The 27,239-nt window shown below is 44.0% G+C and overlaps 1 protein-coding gene across 1 annotated transcript; it reads right to left on the bottom strand.

Moving 5' to 3' along the window:
* Positions 1 to 32: 32 nt before the first annotated feature.
* On the bottom strand, positions 33 to 26,914 carry LOC307238369 (regulator of nonsense transcripts 1). Its single transcript, XM_080011304.1, has 24 exons — positions 26,549 to 26,914; positions 25,774 to 25,910; positions 23,472 to 23,561; positions 23,188 to 23,355; positions 22,341 to 22,521; positions 17,268 to 17,429; positions 16,587 to 16,674; positions 16,185 to 16,283; positions 15,284 to 15,392; positions 14,856 to 15,015; positions 14,090 to 14,208; positions 13,829 to 13,993; positions 12,724 to 12,838; positions 11,424 to 11,567; positions 7,445 to 7,658; positions 7,229 to 7,346; positions 6,976 to 7,132; positions 4,642 to 4,784; positions 4,345 to 4,519; positions 3,830 to 3,911; positions 3,494 to 3,655; positions 3,059 to 3,327; positions 2,789 to 2,911; positions 33 to 2,684 (listed from the first exon to the last, which is right to left on the bottom strand). Exons 1-23 carry the CDS (start codon positions 26,717 to 26,719, stop codon positions 2,792 to 2,794), a joined length of 3,348 nt encoding a protein of 1,115 aa, XP_079867430.1. The 5' UTR covers positions 26,720 to 26,914; the 3' UTR covers positions 33 to 2,684; positions 2,789 to 2,791.
* Positions 26,915 to 27,239: the final 325 nt, after the last annotated feature.

Below are 27,239 nucleotides of genomic sequence, written 5' to 3'. Positions count from 1 at the left end.
GTCACTGTGAGGCAAAGAAAATGACTCTTTATTCCTGAAAGGACATAAGCAGGGTATACAGTGGCTCTTTATGTGCCAAACTCAATAAGCAAGGAAACAAATTTCCCACATGTCATTAAAGCAAACCAGTAAACTCAATTCAAAGACTAAGAAAACCAAACCCTTTACTCTCGTAGCACACTAAATGGAAAGTAGGAAAACATCCAAGTCACAACAAAGGATTAAATCATAAGGCAGCTTTAAAAAAAAATAAAATAAAAAAAAACCCTTCTGCTCCCCTTCGAGATCCAGACGCTCAAATTAATTTCTAGTCTGGACCTTTCAGCTCAAATCCATCATTACTCAGGCCTCTGATTTTACTTGTTTTTACCCCTAAAAAAAAAAATGCACCACTATTCCAGTATTATATAATTACTAATTTGATTGAACACCCCTCCCCCCCAGAAAAAAAACAAACAAAAACAAGCTGTCTCTACATTGATTAACTAGGTAATAATGGATATAATAGTGAACACAGGGTTCAAACAGTATGTTCATCCAGAATGCTACGGAAGTTGACATCCATAAATAAAGAACAATATGTCGCTCCTTCACAGGGAGTGCTGAGCCGTTCCTCCGGCACAGGAGGACGCAGATGGACCTTCGGTTGTTGAACAAACCGTTTTCAAAAGGTCTGAAGTTCGATCGGTAGTACGTCGTTCCGTTCCCGGATCCGTCAGCCTGCTTTGAGACCTGCCGTCAGGCCGTCGTAGAACGCTGCACACGTCACTTCCCACGCATTAGAGCAGGAATCGGACGAGCAGTCCATGGAGTGACGTGAAACATTACCAACTGGTCGTCTACAGTCAAAGGTTCTAAAGACGGTCGCTGTTGAACTTGAACTTGTCATGATATTCGGAGATATTGGCGAGATGCCAGTGATGAAGCAGTTTTTCGGAAAATGTGTACGGCAAATTAGAACTTAAAAATCGGGCTCAAATGAGGGGTTCGGGACAGGATTCGCCGCATGCACGGTACTCTTGGATAAAAGGACATAAATGGGGGGGGGGGGTTTAAAGCACAACAATGGGGGAAACTAGGCGTTCTCTGAAGTATAGAGCCAAGTCTCCAAGTCTATTTCAAATTCTTTCCGCCGTCCCTCTCAAACCTCCATCGTTGATGAAATGACCGTCACAGAACGCCAAGGAGGCTCCTCTTCATTAGTAACGTGTTCAGGGCGACCCAAACTCAAAACTCTTCCAACCTTTTGCTTCCGTCTCTTTTGTAGTTTCCAACTGGAACACGTACGCACACGCGGCTCCAGAAGACTAAAAACAATCCTAAATAATCGCTGAACACCAGTATGTTCTGCTCAGTGGCTTAATTTAATTCAATCTTTAACAACTACAGAGCTTTTGCCATTGACTTGATTTACGCCTGTAACTGTCTATCAACTTGCACGCACTCAGGGGGGGATTTAGGTCTGTGGTTATTCCCGTGGGAGGTCTTTCCCCTCCACATAATTTGGAAATGATCAGAAAGACCATGATGATGTCATAAAACCTTAGCTCAATGGTGGGACGGTTATGCTGCCTTTTCGGTTCCACCTATCCCGTTTCTACTGTTGAAAGATGTATATAAACACAGCAAAAATGGTCTCAAATAGCGACAGAACCTCGGCGTTTGACATCTTGAGACAAAGGTGTTTTTTCTTCTTTAATAGATATTTATAGATTTCTTTTTTGAAAATCCCACCACTTTTTAAGCTCGCAGACAGAGCTCTTGAGAAAGAACCCCGATATTTCGGAACCTTGGAAAAACTGACTCGTTCAGGCATCGAAGGCGGGGAAGAAAAGCTGATAATTCGCTGATGATTCTTCAGACTTTTCTTTTTTTTCCCCCCGTTGCGGCGTCCGTTTGAAAGGTGCCAAACCACGTCGACTTTTGAGTCTGCCGCCGCCGCACGTATCTCTCTCTCTCTCTCTCGCCCCCTCTCTCCGCCAGGACAAAAACAGAAAAGGTTTCCAATGTGTGACTGCGTCGAGACGAGTCACATCCTGTCCCCTCCCGCTTCACTTTCCCTCCGTCCGTCCGTCCCTTTCCGTTTTTCCGACATTGTGTGGAGTGAGCTCGAGGGAGAGCGGTGCGAGAACGCCTCCTCCTCCTCCTCCCCCTCGTCTTTTCCCCTCAGCCTTTTGGATCAAGGTTCCCCGAACCCTACCGCCGGAGAACCCCCCTCCCCGCCTTTTTTTTTGTGTGGGGTGGGTGCGAAGGAGGAGAATGTTGCAGGACTGCCACCCCCCTCTTTCTCTCTCCCTCCCTCGCCGTCTCAAATTCTTTTTTTGACTTCTCACTCTCCGTGACCCGTCGCCGGCCTCGCCTCTCCGACCGCGCTGCTCGGACGAAGGACGCGTCTCGTTTGTGAGCAGCAGTGTCGTCGCTCTTTCTTGCCTTCCTTCCTCCATCTCTCCTTCTCATTAGACACCCGCGACCTCTCGCTCTCCTCCTGTCCAGCTGTACTCCCATCGGTGCGCTCACTCTTGTGATTGGTTGGTTTCTCTCGGTCTCTCCTGTTACTTTCACACAGCGGTGCTTCAGTTGTAGCAGTGGAAAACGGGTATCCATGTTTGTTCTCTTTTATCGTTTACCCAGATTAAAATACCGACGAACTAAGCTCAGCCAAGGCCTCGCTCCTTTCCAGCAACCTGGAAAGGTCAGAGTAGGGGAAAAACAATCAGATTTAACGGCTTGGTACGGGCCACACATTTGGAATTCAGAGGAGGCTTGGTAAACACATAGGACGTCTTACAGTCTAGTACTGGGACAGTCCAGTCACACCCCCATGCTGATAGGCTCTCTCCCCCTGGTAGGTGGAGTCCTGCGACAGAGCCACGTCCATCTGGGACTTGAACTCGTCGCCGAGGTAACTGTCCTGGAGGGTCATAGCAACACAACAACAAAAGTCAGGAAGAGCTTGTTCATTCATTATGAAGTCTCTATTTCAGCCAGCAATTGTTGTTGTTGATGAAAATTGTCATATTTAGCAACCCAATGAATACGAATATCGACCGCGACAGACCTGCGAGAGCTCGGGCTGGGAGAGGCCGGGCTGGCTCATCTGGGAGGGCTGGCTCATGTTGATGTATCCCTGGGTAAGCGGCCCCTGCGAGAAGGGCTGGGATCCCAGGTCTTGGCTGGCCTGACTGCTGCTCATGTGGTTCCCGTGTGGCCCACGCTCTCCTACGCCATGGTTCCCCCCGGCGCCCCGGTGTCTCTGGCGGCCGCCGCGAGCGCCGCCGCCTCCCCCGATGGCGCCGCTCGCCTTGCCCTTCGAGCCTCCGCCACGACCTGGAAAGAGAAAATAAAATTACATTTTATTTTCACAGTAGCAAATTATGTGAAGCAGGCAGAAAACTGCTGCAATTTTAGAGCTAAAAAGGATAAGTATTTATTGTTTCACAAGCTCCTCGTTATATTGGAATCAGTAAATCCAAAAGCCTAATTTCCATCTCACCTGTGGTAGGCCCGTTGACCTGCCCCAGGTATCCAGGTGGTGGTATTGGGGGCATCACCAGGTTGAAGGGAATGGGGATGTTCATGGACGTCATGGGACTGTGGGCGGTACCGATCATGCCGATTTGGTCGTGGGTCTGGAAGTACATGTTGGACGTACGACCTGTGATGGGGGGGGGGGGGGGGGGGGGTGCTAGTTATTTTTAAAGCAACTGAATGACAAAGGATGCTACGAGTAATATGATAGGCATTATAGGCATTTCATCAAAATACACTCAGATAATAAAGAATAAGGAAAACTATGAACTAAACGAAATATGTCAAGTTGAGTTCTTACCGTTGCTGCTGCGGTCGTACACAGATCCTGGAATCAGAGCCTCCCTGGCATCGTACATGGCAGTGCTCATGAATCGACCTCCCTATAAAATAATGACAAAATAAGCTCCTCGTGTTCACAGAGGCTATCAAGTTAGCTTGTCATTCTGATAAAAACAGAAAAAAAACAAAACAAAACAAAACACATTTACTTAAAAAAAAGCTTTTGTTCCTATGATAATGGGTCAGAACCTAAATGTCATCATTAAAACACTCCCAAATAAGCCAAGACTTCCATTCTTGGTAAACCATGTTATGTTTCCATATTATGCATATCTAGTATCTAGAGTATCAATAAAGTCTGAGGCATTTGATCCAAACGTTGACAAGTAGGGAGCTAATCTCTCATTGAGTCAGAAATAAAACAGTCAGTTTTGTTTCCAAGCTCAAAATGACCTCACATAAACATCTGCATTATACCACTGCAAGGTGGCGTGTGAGGTGTTACGGCAAGTGTGTTTGTGGTGCTCAGCGTACAGGGTTGATGGTGTTGACCAGCTTGCGGGGCTTGCTGAACTGCATGAGGCTCTCCCTCAGGTTGTTGAGGGGCCCTTCCACCAGGACCTTCTGCTCCTTGTAGTAGTTGAGCAGGTGGTTCCACAGCGGCTGCTTGGACAGGGCCTTGGGGTTCCCTACGATGATCACGCCATACCTACGTGTGTGACAGAAAGGGCGACATTTAAAACATTTTAAAATTGCCTGTTCTTTTTTAAACTCCCTGTTGTGAGAAGCGGAGCACGGTGATGCAGTTGTCGTGTGGAAGTGGCGTGGTACCTGGCCCTGGTGAGAGCCACGTTGAGGCGCCGGGGATCGTTGAGGAAGCCGATGCCCTGGTGCTCGTTAGCCCTGACGCATGACAGGATGATGAAGTCCTTCTCTCTGCCCTGGAAGGCGTCCACACTGGCTATCTCAACCTCCTACAAGAGAAATAGAAAGAACCACGTTATCATTATAGGATTCTTGTATTGCAATCAAAATTAACATTTATCTAGGACAGTGCTTGAGAGCCGTGGTTCCCAAGCTGATGTCCAAGCCCCTCCTACCGTGCCAACAAACATTTGAGGGAAAGCCCCCCTCCAAGGTTGTCCAAACCACATTCAAAACTAATGTTGCTTAAATTATGACATTCTGGATAATTCATTTTACCTTTATAAAAAGGTTCATATTATATTAAGTATAGTAGAAAATGAGGGTGTAATGATTCACTTAATAGAAACCGGTTTTAACGTTAAAGATGTGACTACAATGCACATATGTGTATATACATAATAGCCTATCCCATAAAGTCTATTCCCTTTATTTATATTTTGTACCCCCACTCTGTATTACTTTGAGTTATTTTATTCCATATTATCCTATTTACTTTACTGCATTACGTTTTAGGAATGAGTTCATTTCAGTTAGTTGGTCAAGTAGAAACTAGGTTGCTATTGTGTTCAGTCTAGAACATATTGTGCATAATCACTGGGTGCGTTGCATTGACATTTCACTGCATACATGTTTGGAAGTATGTATATGAATGTGACAAATAAACCTCTTGAACATCGGTACGCAGAGCCCTGGATCCATGTAAATGTACCATGAACGATGGCCCAATTCTAAGGGTACGAATCTGTTGATTGAAGCTTTGGTGCTGATTTTACTTTAGCATAAACTAAGCTGCTGCGGTCAAGTTATGTAACAAGTCATGTTACTTTCAAAATAACACTAACTTGTTTTGTTTGGAGACATGGGGAACGGGGCGCACAGTAAACTGGAGATCACTCCTTCTCCATTACACAATCCACTGTCCTGACCAAGGTGAAGCGGGACAGTCCCTTCGTTGGGTTTCAAATATTTGTTTCAGACAAGTAGAAACTAAGGAAAATAAATAGATCTAAAATAAAAACACAGGAAAAATCGACACGGGAACTGCCAGGAGAAAGAAAAACTGCTCTCATTCTTTCAGTTAGGTTTACATTTTCCATACAAGTAAGAAATAAAGTAAACAAAATAAATCGAAATCTTTCTATTGATCCCTGTTCAGCCTGAAACCTGCGCTGCGTCTTAACATACCATTCAGAGCTTCAACTGATTATGATATTGTAACTTTGAGACGCCGGAAGGAGCCACACGGTTGTTATTACACACTGAAGCTTATTGTTACCTTCCACTTCTCCTTCCGCTCTCTCACTCCGTCTCGCCACACACACACTCACGCACCAGATCACGCGGGCACATTCCCTCTCGCGAGACTTGTGAACAGCCCGCACTAAAACACATTATAACTGACAATTAACAATACTCCAACACATCCAGCGTAATTACAATATTAAATATTACTCTATCAGAATCACAACATATTAGATATAATTTTTATATCTAAATGCAAAAAAGTACTAGACAAAAAATAGTTGGGATTCCCTGGTCTTTCATGAATTATATCTGAAAATATATAAATATATGAAATGTATATTTGAAAGTAAGCAATACCACTTTCACAGAATTGGCTTTTTGGAATTTATAATGGTAAATGTCTACATGAAACAAATGTCAAGAACTGTACCAGATGACATCGTATTGCATCGCACCGAATTGTTCCGTATTGGAACCTATCGTCCCTGAATCGTATTGTAGCCCATGTATCTAGATACGCATCAGATTGTCTTATTTGCGAGAGGTAAAAACTGAATCTTTTTCATGGTCCTATCAGGGCATCAAGCTACTCCCACGCAGAGCACCGCCTGCCAAACAACATTTCTAAGTGAAATACCACCATGTCTAAGAGCTTCCTCGTCAGACACAAAGCAGAAAGTTAGACTTAACTTTGCTTTTATATGAGTCACATTTTTTTCTTTTGATGAGAGTATTCATGTGCGTGTGGTGGCAGTTGGCACAGCATGCCATAGATATTAGAAGGGGAGAAAAGTGCTTGTTGATGTGTGAGAAAGCTAAAATGTCTCTACCGTGTTAGCACATGAACAGAAGGGCAAGGGAAATTACTTCATCTTAACAATTCTTAAACTGCAGATTCAGACAGTTGGATATTTCCTAATCTAATCCATCTCCATGAGTGGTTTTCAATGATTCCACCAAATGGACCGTCTTTCAAGCCGTTTGACAGCCCACCTGGTAGAGCTTGGTGTGCAGGGAGCCGCTGAACTGCATGTACTGCACTAGGTAGGACCTCTGGCCCTCATAGGGGGTGATGACACCAATCTGGTCCGGCTTGGCCCCGGCCTTCAGCAACCTGGTGGTTATCTTCTCCACGTTGGATGCCTCAGTTCTGGAAACAGCGAGGAGAGCGGTGAGATGACATTAAAAAAATAAGAATAATTTGTCGTTATTAAGGGGAGAAAACATGAGGCGGACGAGCTGTAACCTGTTCAGGTAGGATGTTCCGGAACTAGCGATCTCCTCCTGGCCCTGGGTGACGTAGAAGAACATGGGCTTGTCAGGTTGCGGCCACTGGAAGTCAAAGCCCTTCTTCACACGGTCCGCTGCGGGAAACACAAAGAATTTCATTAATTTAATCGTTCACAAGGAACAACGTCAAGATAACAAAGGCTTAGAAACGTTCTGTAAGCAGTTTCTTTACCCGCGGTGACTCCGTTCTGCAGGGATCCCTCATAGAAGATGTTAGAGGGGAAAGCGCTGAGAGCGGGGTGCATGCGGTACTGGACCTGCAGGCGGATGGGCCGGATCCCCAGGACTACTAACCGCTCAAACAGGGACTGAGACAGGCCCGCTTTGGCCGCCTTCTTACACATGACCACGGGCCCCAGCTGGCAGTGATCACCCACTAGGATCAACTGGAGAAAACAAGTGACAAGTGGGTTAAAAACAACAATCTATATGGAATAATGGAGTACGTAAAATGGAGATATTGTTTTATTGACAATAATCTGGTACATTTCTTTCTTAAGTAGTGGGTAAAATAAGTTAATAGATGGGTACTAATTAGTGCTATCAAACAATGGTTCGATATTCAAATGATACTCGAATTGCAAAATAAAAAAAAATAAAAATTTAATAAAAAGACGTTCAAATCTGAAAATTAACATTCGATGTTGTAACGCAGTGTTTCAGCAGAAATTTTTAATAAATATCTGTGCGCATACAGCCACATACATTCTTCCATGCACTCTGCTGCTCCATCCGCCACTCTCCGGCGTAGGCGTCTCGGCACCCCCGCCAACATGTGAATGAGGGGAGTACCCAGTGGTGTCACTAGGGGCAGTGTTTCCTATACATTGATTTATTTGTGGTGGTCCGCCACATACATTTTTTTTTTACTATTTTACATGTGTCTCTCTCTCTAAACATGATCATGCACGGGAGGTTTGGGTTTGGTTCCAAAACCACTATGGCACTGGTTCCTATACGATCGGCATCTACTGGACTGAATCGCAACACAGATTTCGGTGCTATGCCAAAGCTGCCGATTGAAATACCTGCCCTCTGGAGCTCTGAAAGCACAAGCACCTTCATTAAACATTACTGTTTGGAGCCCGCCCAAAAATAAGAATAAATAAAACTGCAGGAGCAATGCACAGGGTCCAATTTAGTTGTGTTAGCTATGTAGACGTTGTGAAGACTTCTTGTGGATTAATGTTGTTTTGCGTCCAAGTCTTCTGTAAGGTTACGATTTCATTAAACTCTTTCCGTGATTATTAAAAATTTTCTGGATACTATTTTTACAATCCAAAATATGAACCTTGTCATGAGCTCGCAGATTGTGTTTGTTGCGACTTCCGCAAATCCCACAAAGTAAGGAGGAACACATCTAACGCGTGTCTTTAACAAAACAACCAAAGAGATAAAATATCAATCTAACAGCCCCGTCGACTTCAACCATGTCAGACAGTACACAGACACACATGCGTAGTTTGTAACCTTTTATCACTACAGAGCGACAGACTCTACACCACGCACAACGCAAATGGACTTTAGGAACTACAACCTGCGCATTTATAAGGATTTTTCGAACATTGTCGTGTCGGTGATGCATGAATGATCAGCTACATCTGGTCAAATTTGGTCTGTTTTTCGCTAATTTCTGCTCCGTATGTATATCGATTTAGATGAAACTCGAACAATGAGATGTCTGCGACATCCCAGTTCTAACACCCCAACCACGTCCGTAGCTACAGTGGTTGTTCTGTTCCAGACCGTTTGAGCCTCAAAAAGTGCCAAGGAGAATAAAAAACAATAATAATCCGAACAATAATAATAGTGTTTCGGGTTATTGGGTTTTGAGTTATTGACCCTCTTGTTTTGGGTCCTCTGTGTGTCCTCTGAGGGAGCGATCGGGGTGCAATTTAAGTCCCTGTCTCCCTCACCATGTGTAATGGAGATATTGGACATTGTCTGGTTCCCTTTTAATAAAGCAAATTTAAGCATTGTTTTTATTTTAGATGTATTTTATTACACTCAATTTATATCTCCCCTCTCAATAAAAATCCCCGCTCCCCGCTGTAAAGCGGGCGGGCGTCCAGGGTGCCCAGAACTCGTCACTTCCCGGGCCCGTCGGACGCCAGGACTCTGGCACACCGTCGAGGCATTTAAAAAACAATTTGGTTATTGAGGAATGTGATTAACGGTTATAAATGGCTCTTAAAATATATGCAATATTTTTAATAATAAACACAATAATTTTTCATACTTTTAGAGTCGTCGACTTCATGCAATGTGCAGCCATGAAGTGAGCCATCTGTTAATTACTGGCAAAAGCAGCTCATTGAAACCTGAATTTATTCTTCTGATTTATTTTTGTTAAAATTTATTTCAAATTGAAAGCCCTTTCGCGTTTCATACACGGGTCCAGCCATATACACCGATCAGCCATAACATTAAAACTACCTGCCTAATATTAGCTGTTTTCGTACTGTGCTGTTTTTGTACCGCAGGAACCTTTTCAAAGTTCTAAGAACTTTTTGAAGGAACCGTCCTTTTTTTGTGTCCGCACTCAGGAACTAGGAACATTCGTAGTTCTTAGAACTCCGTTTTTAGGAGGTTTTTTTAGCTCCTACTCCAGGGCAGGGACTAACGGGCACAAGAGGAACCTTCAGTGACATAAGTGCATGGTGGTTGGTCCAGACCTAAGTCCACGATCCCTCGGACTGAGTCCACACGGTTGCATCGCTCTGGGTGGGGACCAGCCCATGACACTCAGCGGTAATAAAAAAATAACCAATAAAAAAAAAAAAAACTATAAAAACACTCTATTATTGTAGATGTATTTATTTCATTTACTGATGTTAATTGAATTAATTTACATGCGTCCCGTAACCCCCGTGTGGTGTTCAGATGCGAGTCCGTACCTTACAGGGTCGGAACAAACACCTTCATCATATGAGTGAAGATTCAGCAACTGGATTGCTTATTTTTCGCATCAAATTTGTTCAGAAACAGATTTCAGTGGACTGATAAGGTAAAATAAATGAAAGGTATGGAACTCACGGTAAAACCCCATGGGCTGACGTCACTTCAGAGTTCCAGTGCGATTCTAATACAACCAGAAAAAAAAGCCCTTGAAGGTATTTAGAAATCAGGGGACCTCCCCAATTCCTGGTTCCCCTTACGGAGTCCCCAGAACTGTTCGGTGCGAAAACGCCTATTGTGCAGCTCCCCCTGGTGCTGCCAAAACAGCTCTGACCCATCAAGGAATGGACTCCACAAGACCGCTGAAGGTGTTCTGTGGTATCTGGCACCAAGACGTTAGCAGCAGATCCTTTAAGTCCTGTAAGTTGCGAGATGGGAGTCCCATGGATCGGCTTGGTGTCTCAACACATCCAACAGATGCTCGACCGGCTTAAGATCTGGGGAATTTGGAGGCCAAGTCAACACCTTGAACTCTTTGTTATGTTCATCAAACCATTCCTGAACAACTTTTGCAGTATGGCAGGGTTCATTATACAGCTGAAAGAAGACACTGGCATCAGGGAATACCGCTGCCATGAAGGGTTGTACTTGGTCTGCAACCATGTTTAGTGGATCCTGGCGCCATCTCTTCTCCAGGTAAACGATGCACACGCACCCATCCAGCCATGCACATGATTGTAAAGAAAACATGAATCATCGGACCACGTCCCCTTCTTCGATTGCTCCATCGGTCAGCAAAGACACTCTCGCCGGTCTGCAGCTACGCAGCCACATAGGCAGAAAGCTGCGATGCACTGTGTGTTCTGACACCTTTCTATCATAGCCAGCATGGACTTTTTCAGCAAGTTGTGCTACATTCGCTCTTCTGTGGGATCGAACCAGACAGGCAAGCCTTCGCTCCCCATGTGCATAAATGTGTCTTGGGCACCGATAACGCTGTCGTCGGTTCACCGATTGTCCTCCCTTGGAACACTTTTGGTAGGTACTAATTACACCATATCGGGAACACCCCACAAGACCTGCCATTTGGAGATGCTCTGACCTAGCCATCTAGCCAATATTAACTGAAAGTAAGATAACTATGCAGTTTGTAAAGTATTAACTCAAAGCAACATGATGACTTTTGTGGTTAAACATGGGATCCTTTAATGCTGGGGCAGTGAGGTGGTCTTTCACTGTGGCAGTGTCCATACCTGCTTTGCTCCCAGGACGACAGGCACCATGCATTCGGGCTCAGTGGCCTGGGTGCTCTCATCGATCAAGATGGAGCGGAACTGCATCTTGGCCAGGCGCGGATCCCCAGCCCCCACGCAGGTACAGCAGATCACATCGGCATTCTGTGAAAGGAAAAATTAGACGAGACCCGTTATGTAAATAAATCTGTGGCATCCGGTTACAGACGTGGACAAATGTGTTGGTACCCTTACAGCTCATTGAAACAATGCTTCATTCCTCCTGAAAAGTGAAGAAATTAAAAGCTATTTTCTCATGTATACCTGCATGCCTTTGGTATGTCATAAGAGTAAAGCAAAGAAACAAGATAAAATATTGCTAAAGAGATCAATTATATTATAAAATGGCCTGGACAGATTTGTTGGTACCCCTTAGAAAAGATTATAACTGGATTATAGTGATATTTCAAACTAACTGTTTACTTTAACTGGTATGTCTTCAATCTTATAATCAGTCATTCAGCCTATTTAAATGGAGAAAAGTGGTCACTCTGGTGTTTGGTATAATTGTGTGCAGCACACTGAACATGGACCAGAGGAAGCAAAGGAGAGAGTTGTCTGAGGAGATCAGAAAGAAAAATATCAACAAGCATGTTAAAGGTAGAGGTTATAAGACCATCTCCAAGAAACTTGCAAATAATATTATTAAGTAGTTTAAAGTCCATGGGACTATAGCCAACCTCCCTGGACGCGGCCACAAGAGGAAAATCTACCCCAGATTGAACAGAAGGATAGTGTGAATAGTAGAAAAAGAGCCAGGGACAACTTCCAAAGAGGTACAAGCTGAACTCCAAGGTCAAGGAAAATCGTGCGTTCTTTTTTCATCGAAGGGTATCAACAAATTTGTCCACGCCTGTATATTCCGATACACCAGTTGATTAGAATTAGATCTTCTACTTCCAGGGAGAACATTTCAACACCTTATTTCACTCAAACGCAGGTCAAAGTTTAATTCAATAGACACCCTAGTCATTATGTTAATTTAAATTAACAACTTTTAAAAAATTCCACAGCCTAAGACTACAATAGGTGTTACCTTCCAGCTGCACAACATGTGTGGAAAGATCAACAGCTTTTTTTTTCCCCCCTCCTTTTACAAAAAATAAAAGTAGATCTTAATCTGGATTTCATTTGCACATTGGCACATAGCTCAAGTAAGAAAAGACATGGTTAGGCTCACAAATAATGCAATTTCAGTGAAATACATGTCGCGATTTATTTACTCAAACTGGGACCTCTTAATATGTTAGGATCTTGGTACCATGAGCAGCTCTCTCTCTGCGGTGCGTTTCAGAGCCCTGTAGCGCTTCTCATCTGAGGAGGAAAGCTCTCCGGTTTCATCCTTCAGCTGCTGCAGCTTCTGGAGCTCCGGCATGCTGCGGACACAAGACACAGCGAACGTCCTGAATTCAACATAACCACACTGGTAGTTGTGTTTTAAAGTACCTTTATACTATATTCACTGTTGCCCTAACATAGGTGTCACCGGGGTGGAAAGGTGGCTTGGTAGTTAGCTATGGCATCATGAAAACAGACAAACTTTAAGGTCATACTAATCATTTAATAAATGTTCCTGTGGTAATGGTGTTCTGATATCATGGCACTTTTCCACCGCATGGAACCGGCCTAACTCGACTCTCTGGTTTTCCATCTGGCAATAGCTGTGGATAGTACGCTGTACTTATTTTGGTACTGCCTCTGTCGAAGTTACAAGAGAGCTGAAATTACACTAAAATGTCACGTGAAAAAACTGCAGACTACTGATTGGTCAAAGAGAAAAGTCTACGTCACTATTGCGCGACAGGGGTAAAAGTGACTGAAAACAGGATTAAGAATGGCTCCCCCACACAGGGTTCTCATTGGTTTATTTAATTAGGACAATAAATACATCTATGATAAAAAAAAACACCCTATTGGTTTGTTTGGAGATATGGCGATACGCGGGATAGCTGAGCAGAGGGATCAGAGATTTGTTATTTCTAGAAAGCTTTAAAAATACGCTAGTTATCGTACTTGGGGTCTTTTCAAAAATGATGCCGAGTAAACAAGAAAAGCTTGTCCAGCAACACACAGAGAATCAAGGACACCATCCCGTCAACAGCCTCCTTTGTTCCTGTGTGTGTTGTGTTGAAGATGGTGTCACAGCAGTTTCATGTGGCGCTGCTATAGGTACTATCTGCAGTGGAAAACAAAGTACCTGGTACCAAATTGACCAGTGAACAGAGTCGAGTTGAGTTGAGCTGGTTTCATGCGTTGGAAGAGGGCCTTTATACTTTCTAAGGAAAACATCCAACTACCAATTGCAATATGTCTCTGCAAAGATGAAAAAATTCTAAGGTGATTCCGGCGGCAGCGGGCGTGGTCACCTGTCCATGTTCCGGGTCTGGTTGTGCAGGGCCAGGAAGGAGACAGGGGAGTCGATGGCCTCCCTGCTCTTGGCGCACAGCCGCACCACCTTCAGACCCGTCTGGTGGATCTTCTCCGTCAGCTGGTCCACCGCAATGTTACTGGGAGCGCACACCAGCACAGGTCTGGGGAGGGACATGCGTGTTATGTTACTACAACATCGACCATAATACATTTATCTCTGAATTTTAATTTGAAAAAATGTTTTCTTCCTGTCATACCCATTGCCTTGCCGGGCAAGGTGGTAGACAATGGTGGCAGAGGTGACGGTCTTCCCTGTGCCGGGAGGACCCTGGATCAGACTGAGGGGACGCTGGAGCACCGTCTTCACCGCATACACCTAAAGAAAGAAAAACAAATAATAACTCAAAGACAGTCGTTTGAACGCTGGGAGTAAACTCCCCGATGGCTCTCCCAAAACAATATGAGTGGGTTGTATACAGTAAGCTCTATAAAAGAGAATGTGTTTTTAAAATGTTCCTATTTTAGGATAGTATAGATTAGCAATTTATTTCAGCATCTTTGCACTCTGCACCATTGCCTTCCTGCTACAATTTCGTGTGTGTACATATATATGTATATAAGTGTGTACACACACACACACACACACACACACACACACACACACACACACACACACACACACACACACACACACACACACACACACACACACACACACACACACACACACACACACACACACACACAGTAGATAAATGTTTGTTTTAGCTCATTGACTTTGTTTTGGCTGTATGTCTAGTCCATGTTTGTACACTGAGAGAAGCCAAATTCCTTGTATGTATGTGAACATACAAGCTGATTATGATAGTAAATACGAAAGATTATCAATACCAATATTCTTGAACTGGAGTTCCCCAACTACTTTTTCGGCAACAGGCGCCACGTTTCAAACAGTGATGTCACCCGTAATTCTCCCCCCCCCTCTCTCTGGGGATTCTTTAAGTTTCACTTCCTCCGTCCCACCTGGGAGTGGTTGAGGTCTGGCAGGCCTTGGGCGGTGAAGCGTTTTGGCAGCTGGCACTTGATGACCACATCCTCCACCTCGTGGCCGAGCAGCTTGTGGTAGATGTACCCCGACACCGAAGTCTCATCCACAGCGAAGGTCTTCAGGGCGCTCTGCATCCTTCACAGCGGGAGAGAGACAGAGAAGAGGATCCATACCGGTGGCAAGGATAAAAGCCACTCTTTCAGGAAGAAATGTGGATTAGGCTCACGTGTGCATTTAACTGAATTTAATACATTTCCTCTGGGTGTGCATACATGTTGTTTTCAAGATTAACTTAATGTGACTAAGTGATGCCAGATGGTAGGTTTTCACAGAAACGCGAGGATGGAAATTACCATGGGGTAATTTGTGTGTGCTGGTGTGTTTTTTTTTTCTTTGGTACTACCTGTCAAAAGAAGTGGACTTCCACACAAAATCGACCTGGAAGTTGTGCGGCACCTCCACTGGGGCTCCTGCACTGCTCCTCAGCTCGATGGCAATCTCGTCGCCGTAATCTGATGTGCAAGTCACGGTGAACAACACGGGACTTGAACAGACGTGTCAATCTAAAAGCCGACAAGGCTTTTGCTGTGTAGCACAGCAAATGCATTAAACGACACCGTTTTAGTTCAGATTCAATTTGGAATTTCACCAAGATGTTTGAATGAAATTTAAAATAACAAAATACAATTAACCTGTTGCAATTTCAACCCAATTCCAATATCAATCGTAGGCTACTTTATTGAACTGGGTGTGATACTTAGCCGATCGAGCCTTTTAAGACAGATTTTCAAATAGCATAAACAGCATTAGCATTTTTTTTTGATACACATTCTCTCTTATTCAAGAAAGCATTGCAGGTAACGATAAAGGTGAGTACAATGTATTTGGTGATGAATAAAGCCGAGTATCAGCTGAAGACAGGGTAGGTTCAGACCCAGCTTATGGTTTTTATGACTTCAGAAATGCTGACTGTTATTCAGAAGAACATGAAATATATTGATACATCTGACAAAATGTTTATGATTTAATAAACTAAATTCAAATTTAAGAAGATTTAAATGACTTTCTAAAGGCATCCTATTTGTACAACTGAATTTGAGACATGTTAAAAGACTTTTTAAGGAGATGCAGACACCCCAGTGAGCATATGATATAATATAAACATACGGAAAAGCCTGAGCACCCCTGGTTGGTACTGGGATAACGGTATGATTCGATTCAGCTACAGTAAAGGGCTAAATATTTAAAAGAATCACATCTAGCCTCGTTCTTAAGAGTTGTTCTGCATTTAGCGCTGAGGATACTGTCGGGGACTTTGATCACGTGTCCGATGCCTTTCCACAGAGGGGCCAGGTCTCCTTTGTACCGCAGGCAGATCTCGTCACCCTGCATCAAACGCATGTCTAGAGAGAGGAAAGGCACACGTTAAGCGATACTGCACAGACTTAAGATTTAAAGCACAACATATGAATAAGAAAAGGTATGATAACATTTTTTACTAAATACACAACCAAAAGTGATATTCATGCATGTTTAAAAATATTTCACCACATGCTATGATAGATAAAAATAAATATATATATATATTTTTTAAATAAAAAGATACAATGTTGCAGTGAAAAAGACACTGGAGGGAATCGCTGATAGACAAACCATGACGATGACAATGACTGTGAGGGTAGAGAAAATAAAAATTAAGGAATTACCACCTGAATCCGTCTTGGGAAGTGTGAAATAAGCAATTCGCTTTTTATTGAGTCCCAAGTCCCATCTAACTGTTATATTGTCTTGAGTCTGTAAAAGGGAAAAAGAGAAGAAATGCATTCAAAACTGAGGAAGCTCAAGCAGGCCTGAATATGAATAAACTCAAAACACACCTGCAGGGCTTACAAGCAGAGAAAATACCATACTGCAAATATGGTACAAAGCAACCACTGTCACAGCAAGAGGACTTCACTGAGACCTTATCCATGTCACCTCTAAAACTAAGATATGATTACACTTGTTGCCATGACAAGCTTGTGAGTGATCTAATATCCGAGCGGTTGTGAATAATTGAATACAGATTTATTTTCTGTACATTAAAAAAAATGCCATGTCAATGTAAATTTTAATTTAACCAAAACCAACAACAATAACCAGCGCCTGGCAGATGCATAATTGTATTTATAATGTGTTCTTATGTGGATTTAACAAAAACACACATTTAATTCGGGCACATTTACACATAAGTCTTTAAAGCATACATTTTATTGCGCTCAATACATTGGACACAGCCTCAAACTGCCATCGCTACTCCCAACCCGTTGCTAAAAGGAATATGATGATGATGATCCTGCCCTGCACGCCGACACTGAGCTGTGTCAAGAGGTTCAACACTACGTCACCTGGGACTCTTTGAGCTTCTTGTCATAGTCGGCCTCCAGCTTGACCAGCGGGCCGAAGATGTTCTGGTACTGGTACGCGTCCTCGTAGCGCAGCAGCACGTGCTGCGGCTCCTCGTCCACACCGGGCTTCTCCAGGTCCTCCAGAGTCGCAGTGGGGTTTTCCTGATGGACGGAGGCAGACACACGCAGTGCATGACACAAATTAGTACAATCAGTTATTGATCAAAACTGTTCCATTACCGGAGCCCGACTTCTCTAAACAGACGGGGTAAGCGGGGCAACACACCTCAACATAATAAAGCCAAGTTGGCTCAGACTCCCCCCGTTCAGACAATTGTGAGTAAAGTCCCGATATTTTGATGGTTCTAAACATTAACGTGCAAGATCATCCTGTGGTGTGAGGTATGTCACAAATGTTTTTTTACTTCCCCGATCCCCAGAGAACCCCAGAGGACGAAGGCTGTGGATTGTCACAAGGCAGCTGTTGTGACAGCCAATTGGGAGCCAAGCTGCAAAGCATAAAGCTTGTGTAGAGTCCATGTCATCCATTGTTTTATTCTTTTTGCCATTTGGATTTCCCATAAAAGAAAAGTGCATAAAATAGCATTGGTAGTTCTAGCCTGTCCTCTGCCATGTTTGTTTACTCTGAGGTCACATTCGATCATATAAGATTTCCGGTTTAGAGAGTTGGGACTCTGGTAATGTCGCATAGTCATACCTTTCGTCAATTCTTTGGTGAACCTGCCAGAACCTGCCAGACCTGCCAACCTTGGTAAAATATTTTGAGTACCACAATACTGTAACAGGGAGTTTCGGTGGCGTTTTGAGTTACTGCAGCTAAATGACCATTTATTCACACTGTAGCTGCCTCGTTTACCAACACATCGCGTGTGCCACCAGGGGAGATCTAACTTTGGACCATTGTTATACACCTTACAAGAACGGATACAAGACCGCCTCGCACCCTGCTTTTGGGAAATCAGATCACGCCACGATTTCGCTGGTTCCTGTTGACAGGCCTCTGATCGCACAAGAATTTGTGGTGATGAGGGAAGTGAAGCGGTGGACGGACCAATCAGAGGCTGCGCTTCAGGACGCCCTGACTGACGTAGACTGGGACATGTTCCTATCAAGTACAAGTGATGTCAGCTAGTTTACGGACGTAGCGGTGAGCTTTGTGGCTACGGTAGCGGACCGCATCGTTCCCATGGTGAAAGTTTGGATATTTCCAAACCAGAAGCCGTGGATCGATAAATCCATCACCTGCGCTCTGAATGCTTGCACGGCCGCTTACAACGACGGTCTTGTATTCGGAAATATGGACAATTACAAAGCGGCGTCTTACAATCTGCGGAGGGGGGCGAAGGACGCTAAACGGACGTAGAGAGAGACTGTGGAGCTACAGATGGAGCAACGGGACACCAGACGCTTTAACAAACTACAAGGGCAGCTCCTCCCCAGCCACGAGTGTGGACGCCTCCCTGGCCAACGAACTGAACTCCTTTTATGCACGGTTTGAGTCTGGCATCAACACGGCTAGCCTGCCAGCAAATTGGAGTTACACCACTGGGGATGAGCGCCCTCTCTCAGTGTCAGAGCATGACATCAGGAGGGCTCTGATGCAGGTGAACACCAGGAAAGCTGCGGGCCCAGATGGCATATCTGGGCGAGTACTGAAGACCTGTGCTAACCAGCTAGCCCCGGTGCTCACTACAATATTCAACATCTCCCTGGCTGAATCAGTGGTCCCGTCCTGCTTCAAGAGGTCCACCGTTGTTCCTGTCCTGAAGATCGCCTCTCCAGCCTGCCTGAATGACTACCGTCCGGTGGCCCTCAACTCGGTCATGAAGTGTTTCGAGAGGCTGATTAAGGATTATATCTGCGCCTCCCTCCCCTGCACCTTGGACCTTGGACACCTTGGTTGCAGTTCGCGTACCGGCAGAACAGATCCATGGATTACGCAGCCTCCCAGGTACTGCAAACCACGCTCACGCACCTGGATGGCCGGAAGGGGGCCTATGTGAGATTGCTGTTCATCGATTATAGTCAGCTTTCAATACCATAGTCCCCACAAGACTGGCTGTTGAGCTGAAGTAGCTTGGACTGAACACTCCGCTGTGTGCCTGGATCCTGGACTTCCTCTCAGCCCGGCCCCAGGTGGTTAGGGTGGGGAAGCACATGTCCAGTTCCCTCACTCTGAACACAGGATCCCCCCAGGGCTGCGTCCTCAGCCCCCAATTGTACTCCCTGTACGCACATGACTGTGTGGCCAGGTCCAGCTCCAACACCATCATCAAGTTTGCTGACGACATCGTTGTTGTGGGCCTGATCACCGACAGCAATGAGAAGGCCTACCGCGAGGAGGTGGCTGACCTGAAACTCTGGTTCCAGGACTACAGCCTCCACCTGAACGTCAGCAAAACTAAGGAGCTGATTGTGGACTTTAGGTGAGGATTACAACCAAGGACGCACGCACCCTTGGTGATTAATAGGACTTCTGTTGACAGGGTGAGCAGCTTCAAGTACCTGGGAGTCCACATCAAAGAGGATTTAACATGGACTTTAGAAACAGACACTCTGGTGAGAAAGGCGAGGCAGCGTCTTTACCACCTCAGGCAGCTGAGGAAATTCAAGGTCTCAGTGAGGATCCTCAAGTCCTTCTACTGTGGAGCGGTGGAGAGCATCCTGACAGGCAACATCACTGCCTGGTTTGGGAACTGTACTGCTCAGGACAGGCGGGCCCTGCAGAGGGTGGTGCGTTCAGCTGAACTTACCACTGGAACTACACACCCCTCCCTGCAGGACTTATACAACAGGAGGTGTAGTAGCAGAGCCCGGAGGATCACGAAGGATCCTCACCACCCCAACAACGGACTGTTCCAGCTGCTGTAGTCAGGCAAGCGCCTCCGCAGTCACACAGCGAGAACTGAGGGACTGAGACATTGAGTTTTTTCCCGCAAGCCATTAGAACTGTCAAAGCTGACCTCACCAGGGGTCCTCACTGAGCCACACACATAGGCTCCACTACCTTCTGTACTGTATGTAGCATACTGTACCGCATACTGTGCCACTGTTCAGGGTTGTTCCGTGTTACTGTATTGCTGCACCGTACTGTTGTATACTGTGCTGTATTATCCCACAAACACTACCTCACTTTATTCACATGCCACTTTAATGCACAAATCTGTATATACATAATTAGCCTATCCCATATACATAAGTCCATACTATATCCATAAGCCTATTCCCTTTATATATTTTATTTTGATTTTATTCTATAGCATTCGACTTACTGCATTACGTTTTAGGAATCAGTTAGTTGGTCAAGTAGAAATTCTAAGGTAGCTACTGTGTTCAGTCTAGGACATATTGTGTGTAATCACTGGGTGCGTTGCATTGACATTTCAATGCATACATGTATGAAAGTATGTATATGTATGTGAAAAATAAACCTCTTGAATCTTAAGAGACTCTTCACCTCCTATGCAAGCTACTACAACTATATAAACACAAATTTATATCATTAGGATATAACCCTTGAAATGCATCATCTCGTAAAGTTACCGAACATGTTTACCAACTAGAGATGCACTGACTGTAATTTTCTTGGCTGATTCAGATGTCTGATCTTTTAAAAGACTGCTAATTGCTTCCGCTAATTCAGCTAAATTAATCTGCCTAATTAATTGCTGCCAATTCAGATTTACATTATTTTATGTTCGTAATAAAACAGACTATGAAATATATTTTCCATTGGTGTCCGATCATTTTGAACTTCATATCTGTGATCGGAGAAACACAATTTTCTTATCATTTTGTCTCAGTGAGTATCTGCTAAGTCAATGAAAAATACATCACGTGATCTGAGCAGGCTCATGTGATAGGACAGCTGCACATACGGACTACACTGAAATTTTGAGTTACCACAGTAGTAAGATTGCTGATTTTGATACTGTGTGTTTACAGCTGTTCGTTATTCACTATGGAACAATAATAGAACATGAAACTGTCCCTGAGTTCCAATAACATAAAATAGAACAGAACGGTCACTGAGTTCCAATAGAATATAATATGGGACTGTTACTAAGTTTTAGTATAATGCAACCTGTAACTTACCTACTAACTTTTAGTAGGACATAAAACATAACTACCATGGAAATTATTAATAATTCATAAAAAGTAATAATAATAAATGGCCGAATCTTCTTACTCTCGTTCCCTGGAACTCACCGTGCATTAAACCAACTGAATCAAATGGAACGACTTGTTTTACTGAGTGACTCGTCAAGAACCGAGTCTCGTAAGAGACAAAGCTTTCATCACGAGTGGAGCACATGCACCAGGAACAACCAGAGCAGACGCTCCGCTGTACTGACAGTGATAGATACGCAGTCTGCACAATTTTGGAATATCGTCAGGCCATCTTCATTTACCTTGAAGTAGTTTCTATATTTAGTAGTTTCTATCACCCTCTTTTCTGAGCGTCAACTACATTACCTTACGTTGGTATTGGGTTTGAGTTTTGGAGCATTTTTACGAGTACACGAGCACAGTATCGGGTGTGTATATTTGACACAGAATCGAATTTATCTGACACTGATCGGCTGGTCAATGTTTGGTATTGAGTGATTGTTTTCCACAATTAATTTACACTAGTATATATTTTTTGCGTTGTTTCAGCTGGTATTTCGTACCTGCCTATTTCGACCAAGAAGCGTGTGGTTGGTACACAAAATGCGTGCAGGTTGGCAGGTCTGTGAATGGAATCTGTTTGCGTGTGGTGCTGTTTGTGGAAAACGTTGCTCTCCACACACTATAGGAACAAAACTGTTAAATATATCGTGATATGTCGCTATGTGTGGAGTCTCTCACATTTTCAAAATCTGATAAGATTTGAAAAATCTTGTAGTGTGGGCCAAGCTGTAGGTATACAAAGGTAGGTCGGTAAACAGAGATAAGAATAGATAAATGACCCTGAAAATAAATAGGCAGGCACAGTTACACAGGGAAAGGATTTGGCTGGTTGACTTCAAATGAAATACAGTATGGCTCCACTTCAGACCAGCCGAGTACCTTCCAGAGCTCCTCCAGCTTGTTGATCTGCTGGGCAGTGATCTGGCGCGCCCGGAGCTGCTCCTGTTCCGAGGGGATCTTGACCAGCCAGGACAGGAAGCAGCGGTCCTGGATGAGTGGCTGCCACTGGGAGCTGTCCCAGTTGATGTCCTTCAGGCTGCTCTGGCTTGCACATGGCTGCCTGTGGTTTCATCAAGACGGACATCAGCGTCTCACTCGCTAGCGTCGCTTCTACGCTGTACACAAACTAAGTGAATAATTGACTACTTTGCGGCACTAATTCAAAAGGCTCATGTTTCCACACACACACACACACACACACACACACACACACACACACACACACACACACACACACACACACACACACACACACACACACACACACACACACACACACACACACACACACACACACACACACACACACACACAGATCTTCAATCAAGTCAACATGAAAACTGATATCGTTAACAGATACTAACGGTGCCTGAAAATTGGTCACGGATCAAAGGTCATAAATACAGTTTATTTATATAGACTAGAGTGAAGTGAAAGACCTTGTCAACACTTTCGGAATGAGTGATCTACAGCCTTCTATGGGAAAAGTTGGTGATGCGGGCTACATATCGTTAAGTAGATGAACATTTTAAAGCAGTCAGCTATAGATTGTATACTTTGAAACTGTCAACAAGGTATTTGACTTCTATCTAGTCTATATAAACAAACTATATTTGAAGGTATTGTGAAGACGAGGTGAACCCGTTCAAGCTAGTAGAGTGGGCATTATCCCAAAGTCCAGATTTGCCCTTTCCTCCATCCATCCATAGACAACGTTATTCCCCACCTGCAGAGCAGCACCACCACAGAGTCGGCCTTGGCAGGGATGAAGCCCAGCAGGAAGACGTTGCGACAGCCACAGTTGTAGCATTCCAGCACGGTCTCACCAAGCGGCCCGTCTTTGTGAAGGGTCACCTCCTTGGACTTGGCTCTCACCAGGTGGTTCACAATGTGACTGAAATACAAGCGGGTCGAGTTTCTGAATATGTTCAAAAGTGAATACCGCCAAGACACCTTACAGGGTCATTGTTGATATATGTAATCCCAGCAACTGGGCAAATATTCAATTACCTGCCAGATGTATTTCCACGACCATTACAAAACCACTTCTTGCTGGTGTTGCAATAGACCACACAGGCAGGATCATGAATTCCACAGTAGCTAAATAGAAAGAGAAAGAACATTGTAAGCTATATTAAGTCAACTATTTATAACATCAAGTTCATCGGGTTGTGGCAAGTAATTTTAAATTTCCAATAATAATGGGTAGGGCTGCCCCCGACTAATGATTTTCCTAGTCGACCATTAGTTGTCAGTTCAAGCCATTAGTCGACTGATCATTGCAAGTTTATGATATTAATCAAATTATTTAAATATATATTTGGGGCATCAGAAAATGGTTTGAGTTCTAGGACTGAGAAACAATGTTATAACTAACATTGCGAACACTGTTACATTACAGATAAATACAAAACCTAATAACCAGAAAGCCTTTCAAACATAAGTGTAATTTACAAGAGCTGTGCACATGACGCAAGCAGCCTGTTAATTACACAGGTTAAACTTATTAGGCCCTATTATTATTTTATTAATGTACATATTTAAATAACATATTGTAGGGCTCAACAGTGCAAGCGTTTCACTCGCATTTGCAACTAAAAAGTAGATGGTATAGTGTACAAACTGTAAACTGTATTTAAAATGTATTTAGGAGTATGTGCGCGAATAAAAATGATGACCTAAGTCAACCCAAGCAGCCTCTTCTGTTTTTCAATACAAAGGTTGAAAGGCCACGGTGAAAACACTTGAAGCCGCTGTGTTGCATCCACAGTTCATTCACAACATAGCGTGACGTGGTAACCACCGCCAGCAATCATAGATACCTCATTGGCCGCTGCTGTATGTTGCCGCTATGCTTCTGCCATATTAGAGCGGTCAACTTCTGCTCGTAAACCAATACAATATGTATTGAGAGATGCCGACTTCTCTACAAAATCAACTGTAACTCGCTTTATTCTGAACCGATCTAGAGGTGTTAATACCCTTTATGCTGTTTATACAGTTTAAAGCAAATATTAAAAAGGTATAAATACAGTTTGAAGCAGAAATAATTTAAAACCTAGTGTACTTCTTGTATTAAAATAAATTAAATCATTTTGCTTGTAAATGTCTCCTCATATCCCTTTATTAGAAACACATTATTTGATACATTTTCATTGTGCCCCTAAAGTTCTTAATGTGCTCCTACATTTTTCAACTTGCATGTGCTCCCTGGGAAAAATAGTAAGCATCAAGCCCTGTATCGACATAATTTGCACTGAAATGTGGCGGAGGGAACTTCCTTTTTCCGGTGTTGGCGTCCCCTCGTTAGGGACCCCTTGTCGGGCACATTTCCCGGAGCTGCGGACTCGGTTACTCGCTGCACTTTCCCCGTCCCTCCCCACTTCTGCCCGGTCCGTTGGAACATTTTAATATGATTTGGTTATTGAAGAATGCGATTAACGGTTTCAAATGGCACTTATGATATACACAATATTTTTAACAATATATGCAATCTTTTTCCGGACTTTAGAGTAGTCTGAGTTTAAAGTTCCAGTTAAACGTCAGGGAAATTTGTCAAATTAAATAAGGAACATCACTATTCTGAATGTGTCGGAACAATCAGCAAGGGGACTGAACATTTTGTTAATTTATCAGTAACACCAACACAATAACTTATAACCAGCCTTTAAAATATAAATAGAATTTACAAGCGCCGCGCGGCGCGCACACATGAAGCGAGCTGCCTGTGAATTATCGAATCAAAGGCTGTAATTATTCTTCTGAATGTGTCGGAACAACCAGCAAGGAGACTGAACATTCATCTTTGTTCAAATTTGTTTCAAATTAAAATCCCTCTAGCGTTTCATACACGGGGAGAGCCATACACAGTTGGTTTTAAGGTCAATTTTAACAAGGCGCAGCTCCTGAATGCAGTGGGTTTTTTTCCGCGAACCAACCGACCGGTGAAGATTTTGGCCAACTAAGACTCTTCTTGTCAACTAACATTTGGTTGACTATTTGGGGGCAGCTCTGATAATGGGTCATTTCTCATTTCCACCACACCTGCCGTTACAGACCAGCAGAGCTAGCACGATGAAACAGAGTCTATAGAGTAAATATTGAGGCATATTGCCTTTTTTTTTTATTAAGAGAACCATACAAGGAGATATATGTTCCATTAAAGTGCATTTACACTTTAAGCAGATGAAGCCGTGTTCGCTGTAGCACGTGTGGTGTTTTTAAAGAGTCTACTTTGTTGTTGTTGAAATGCAATAAGACGAGCAGCGTGGACGTGGGGACCCACAGTCCGCAGCCTGGGGAGTCCCAGTACCTGCAGGCGTGCACCGGCAGGTCCTTGGTATAGTAGGTGTCCTCCTCGTCTTCCTCAAAGTTGAGCTCGGCGAGCAACTGGCTGCCTTTCACCACCGGGTCATCGCCATTCTGCAGCACCCCGTCAGGACCGTTCACCTGAGCAGGCACAGAAAGAAGGAACCACATTGGAATTATCCTCATTTGCAAGTTACGCCCAAAGCGACTGACACTAAGTACGTTTTGTAGCTAGAACGCAAACCAGCTGGATATCTAGGAATAAGTAGCATTTGTAGGATTAAGCATTTTTTTGTTTTATTAGTAAAGGGAAATAGAGATGCTTATGATATCGACTTCAGTCTATATCAACTACTGGTCGAGCAACCACTTTCATATTCACCATCTTAAACTGGACGGCTGTCTGGACTACCGTAACAGCCGACTGTCGTTTTCATATTTTATTATTTTGACTTTAACATCACATACAAAGCACAACGTCTTAAAAAAAAAGCTAAACAAAAATCAACAATATTCTTAAATAAAAATACATTGAAAATAACGCACTGAACAACATACAACACCAACTTGCGTTTGTCGATATCAAAATCACAACGTTTGTGTTTTTAGCAGCAGGGTAGCTACCGCTAGTTAGCATGGTACCTAGCCGCCACACTAGCCAACGAGGAGGGCAGCTAGCTGCATGCTAACAACCCACACGCATCCGCTAACCGCCGCCTTGTACATTTCCCCCCCCCCGGTGCTCGTTTATCCAGGTGCATTTTGCAAAGCGCACGGACCTGGCTGTCCAGCTGGCTCTGCGTGTGGCCCTGCGTCTGCGTCTGGCTCGGCAGGGTGAAGTCGGTGAACTCGTACTGGGAGCCCTGCGTGTCGGCGCCCAGCAGCTCCGTCTCCTCGGTGTCCAGGAAGGTGAGCGGCTGCGAGCTCGGCCCGTACGCCTCCACGCTCATCTTCTCCCGCTCGACGCGCCTTTCGCTTCCGAAACAACGGATCGCGCTCGGTGACGGCGTCGGCGACCGTGTCGCTGCTGCGGGTGAAGCCGAGTCGTCGGGAGAGGAAAAAAAGACGGATTTTTTGTTTCAATTACCCTTTTTTTTGTTGTTATTTTAACCGAAGCGAATTAACCAGGAATTGACAACACTACATGCGAGAGCGCTCCGACTCCCACTCGGGTGGTGACGTAACACCTGGCCTGGCGTGGCTACGTCACAGAGAGGAGGGTCTGTGACGTCACTTTTTTTTTTTTTTGTACAGCAAGGAAATAAGTGAAAACATTTTAGATTTTTTTTTATTTTACGTATTCCAGGGGCCCTTAAAACGTGGTGCTGTTTGACAGGCGCTTCAAAATTCTGAGAATAAACTCGGAATTCTTAGATAAACTTTAGAATTCTGGGTTTTAAAGTCTGAATTTTTCAAATAAAATCGGAATTCTGGGATTTAAAACCTGAATTTTTATCTCAGGATACTGAT

This window comes from Zeus faber (assembly GCF_960531495.2).
Source record: "Zeus faber genome assembly, chromosome: 12".
In the NCBI taxonomy this organism is placed as follows: Eukaryota; Metazoa; Chordata; class Actinopteri; order Zeiformes; family Zeidae; genus Zeus; species Zeus faber.
This window is presented reverse-complemented; position numbering and strand designations above follow the sequence as displayed.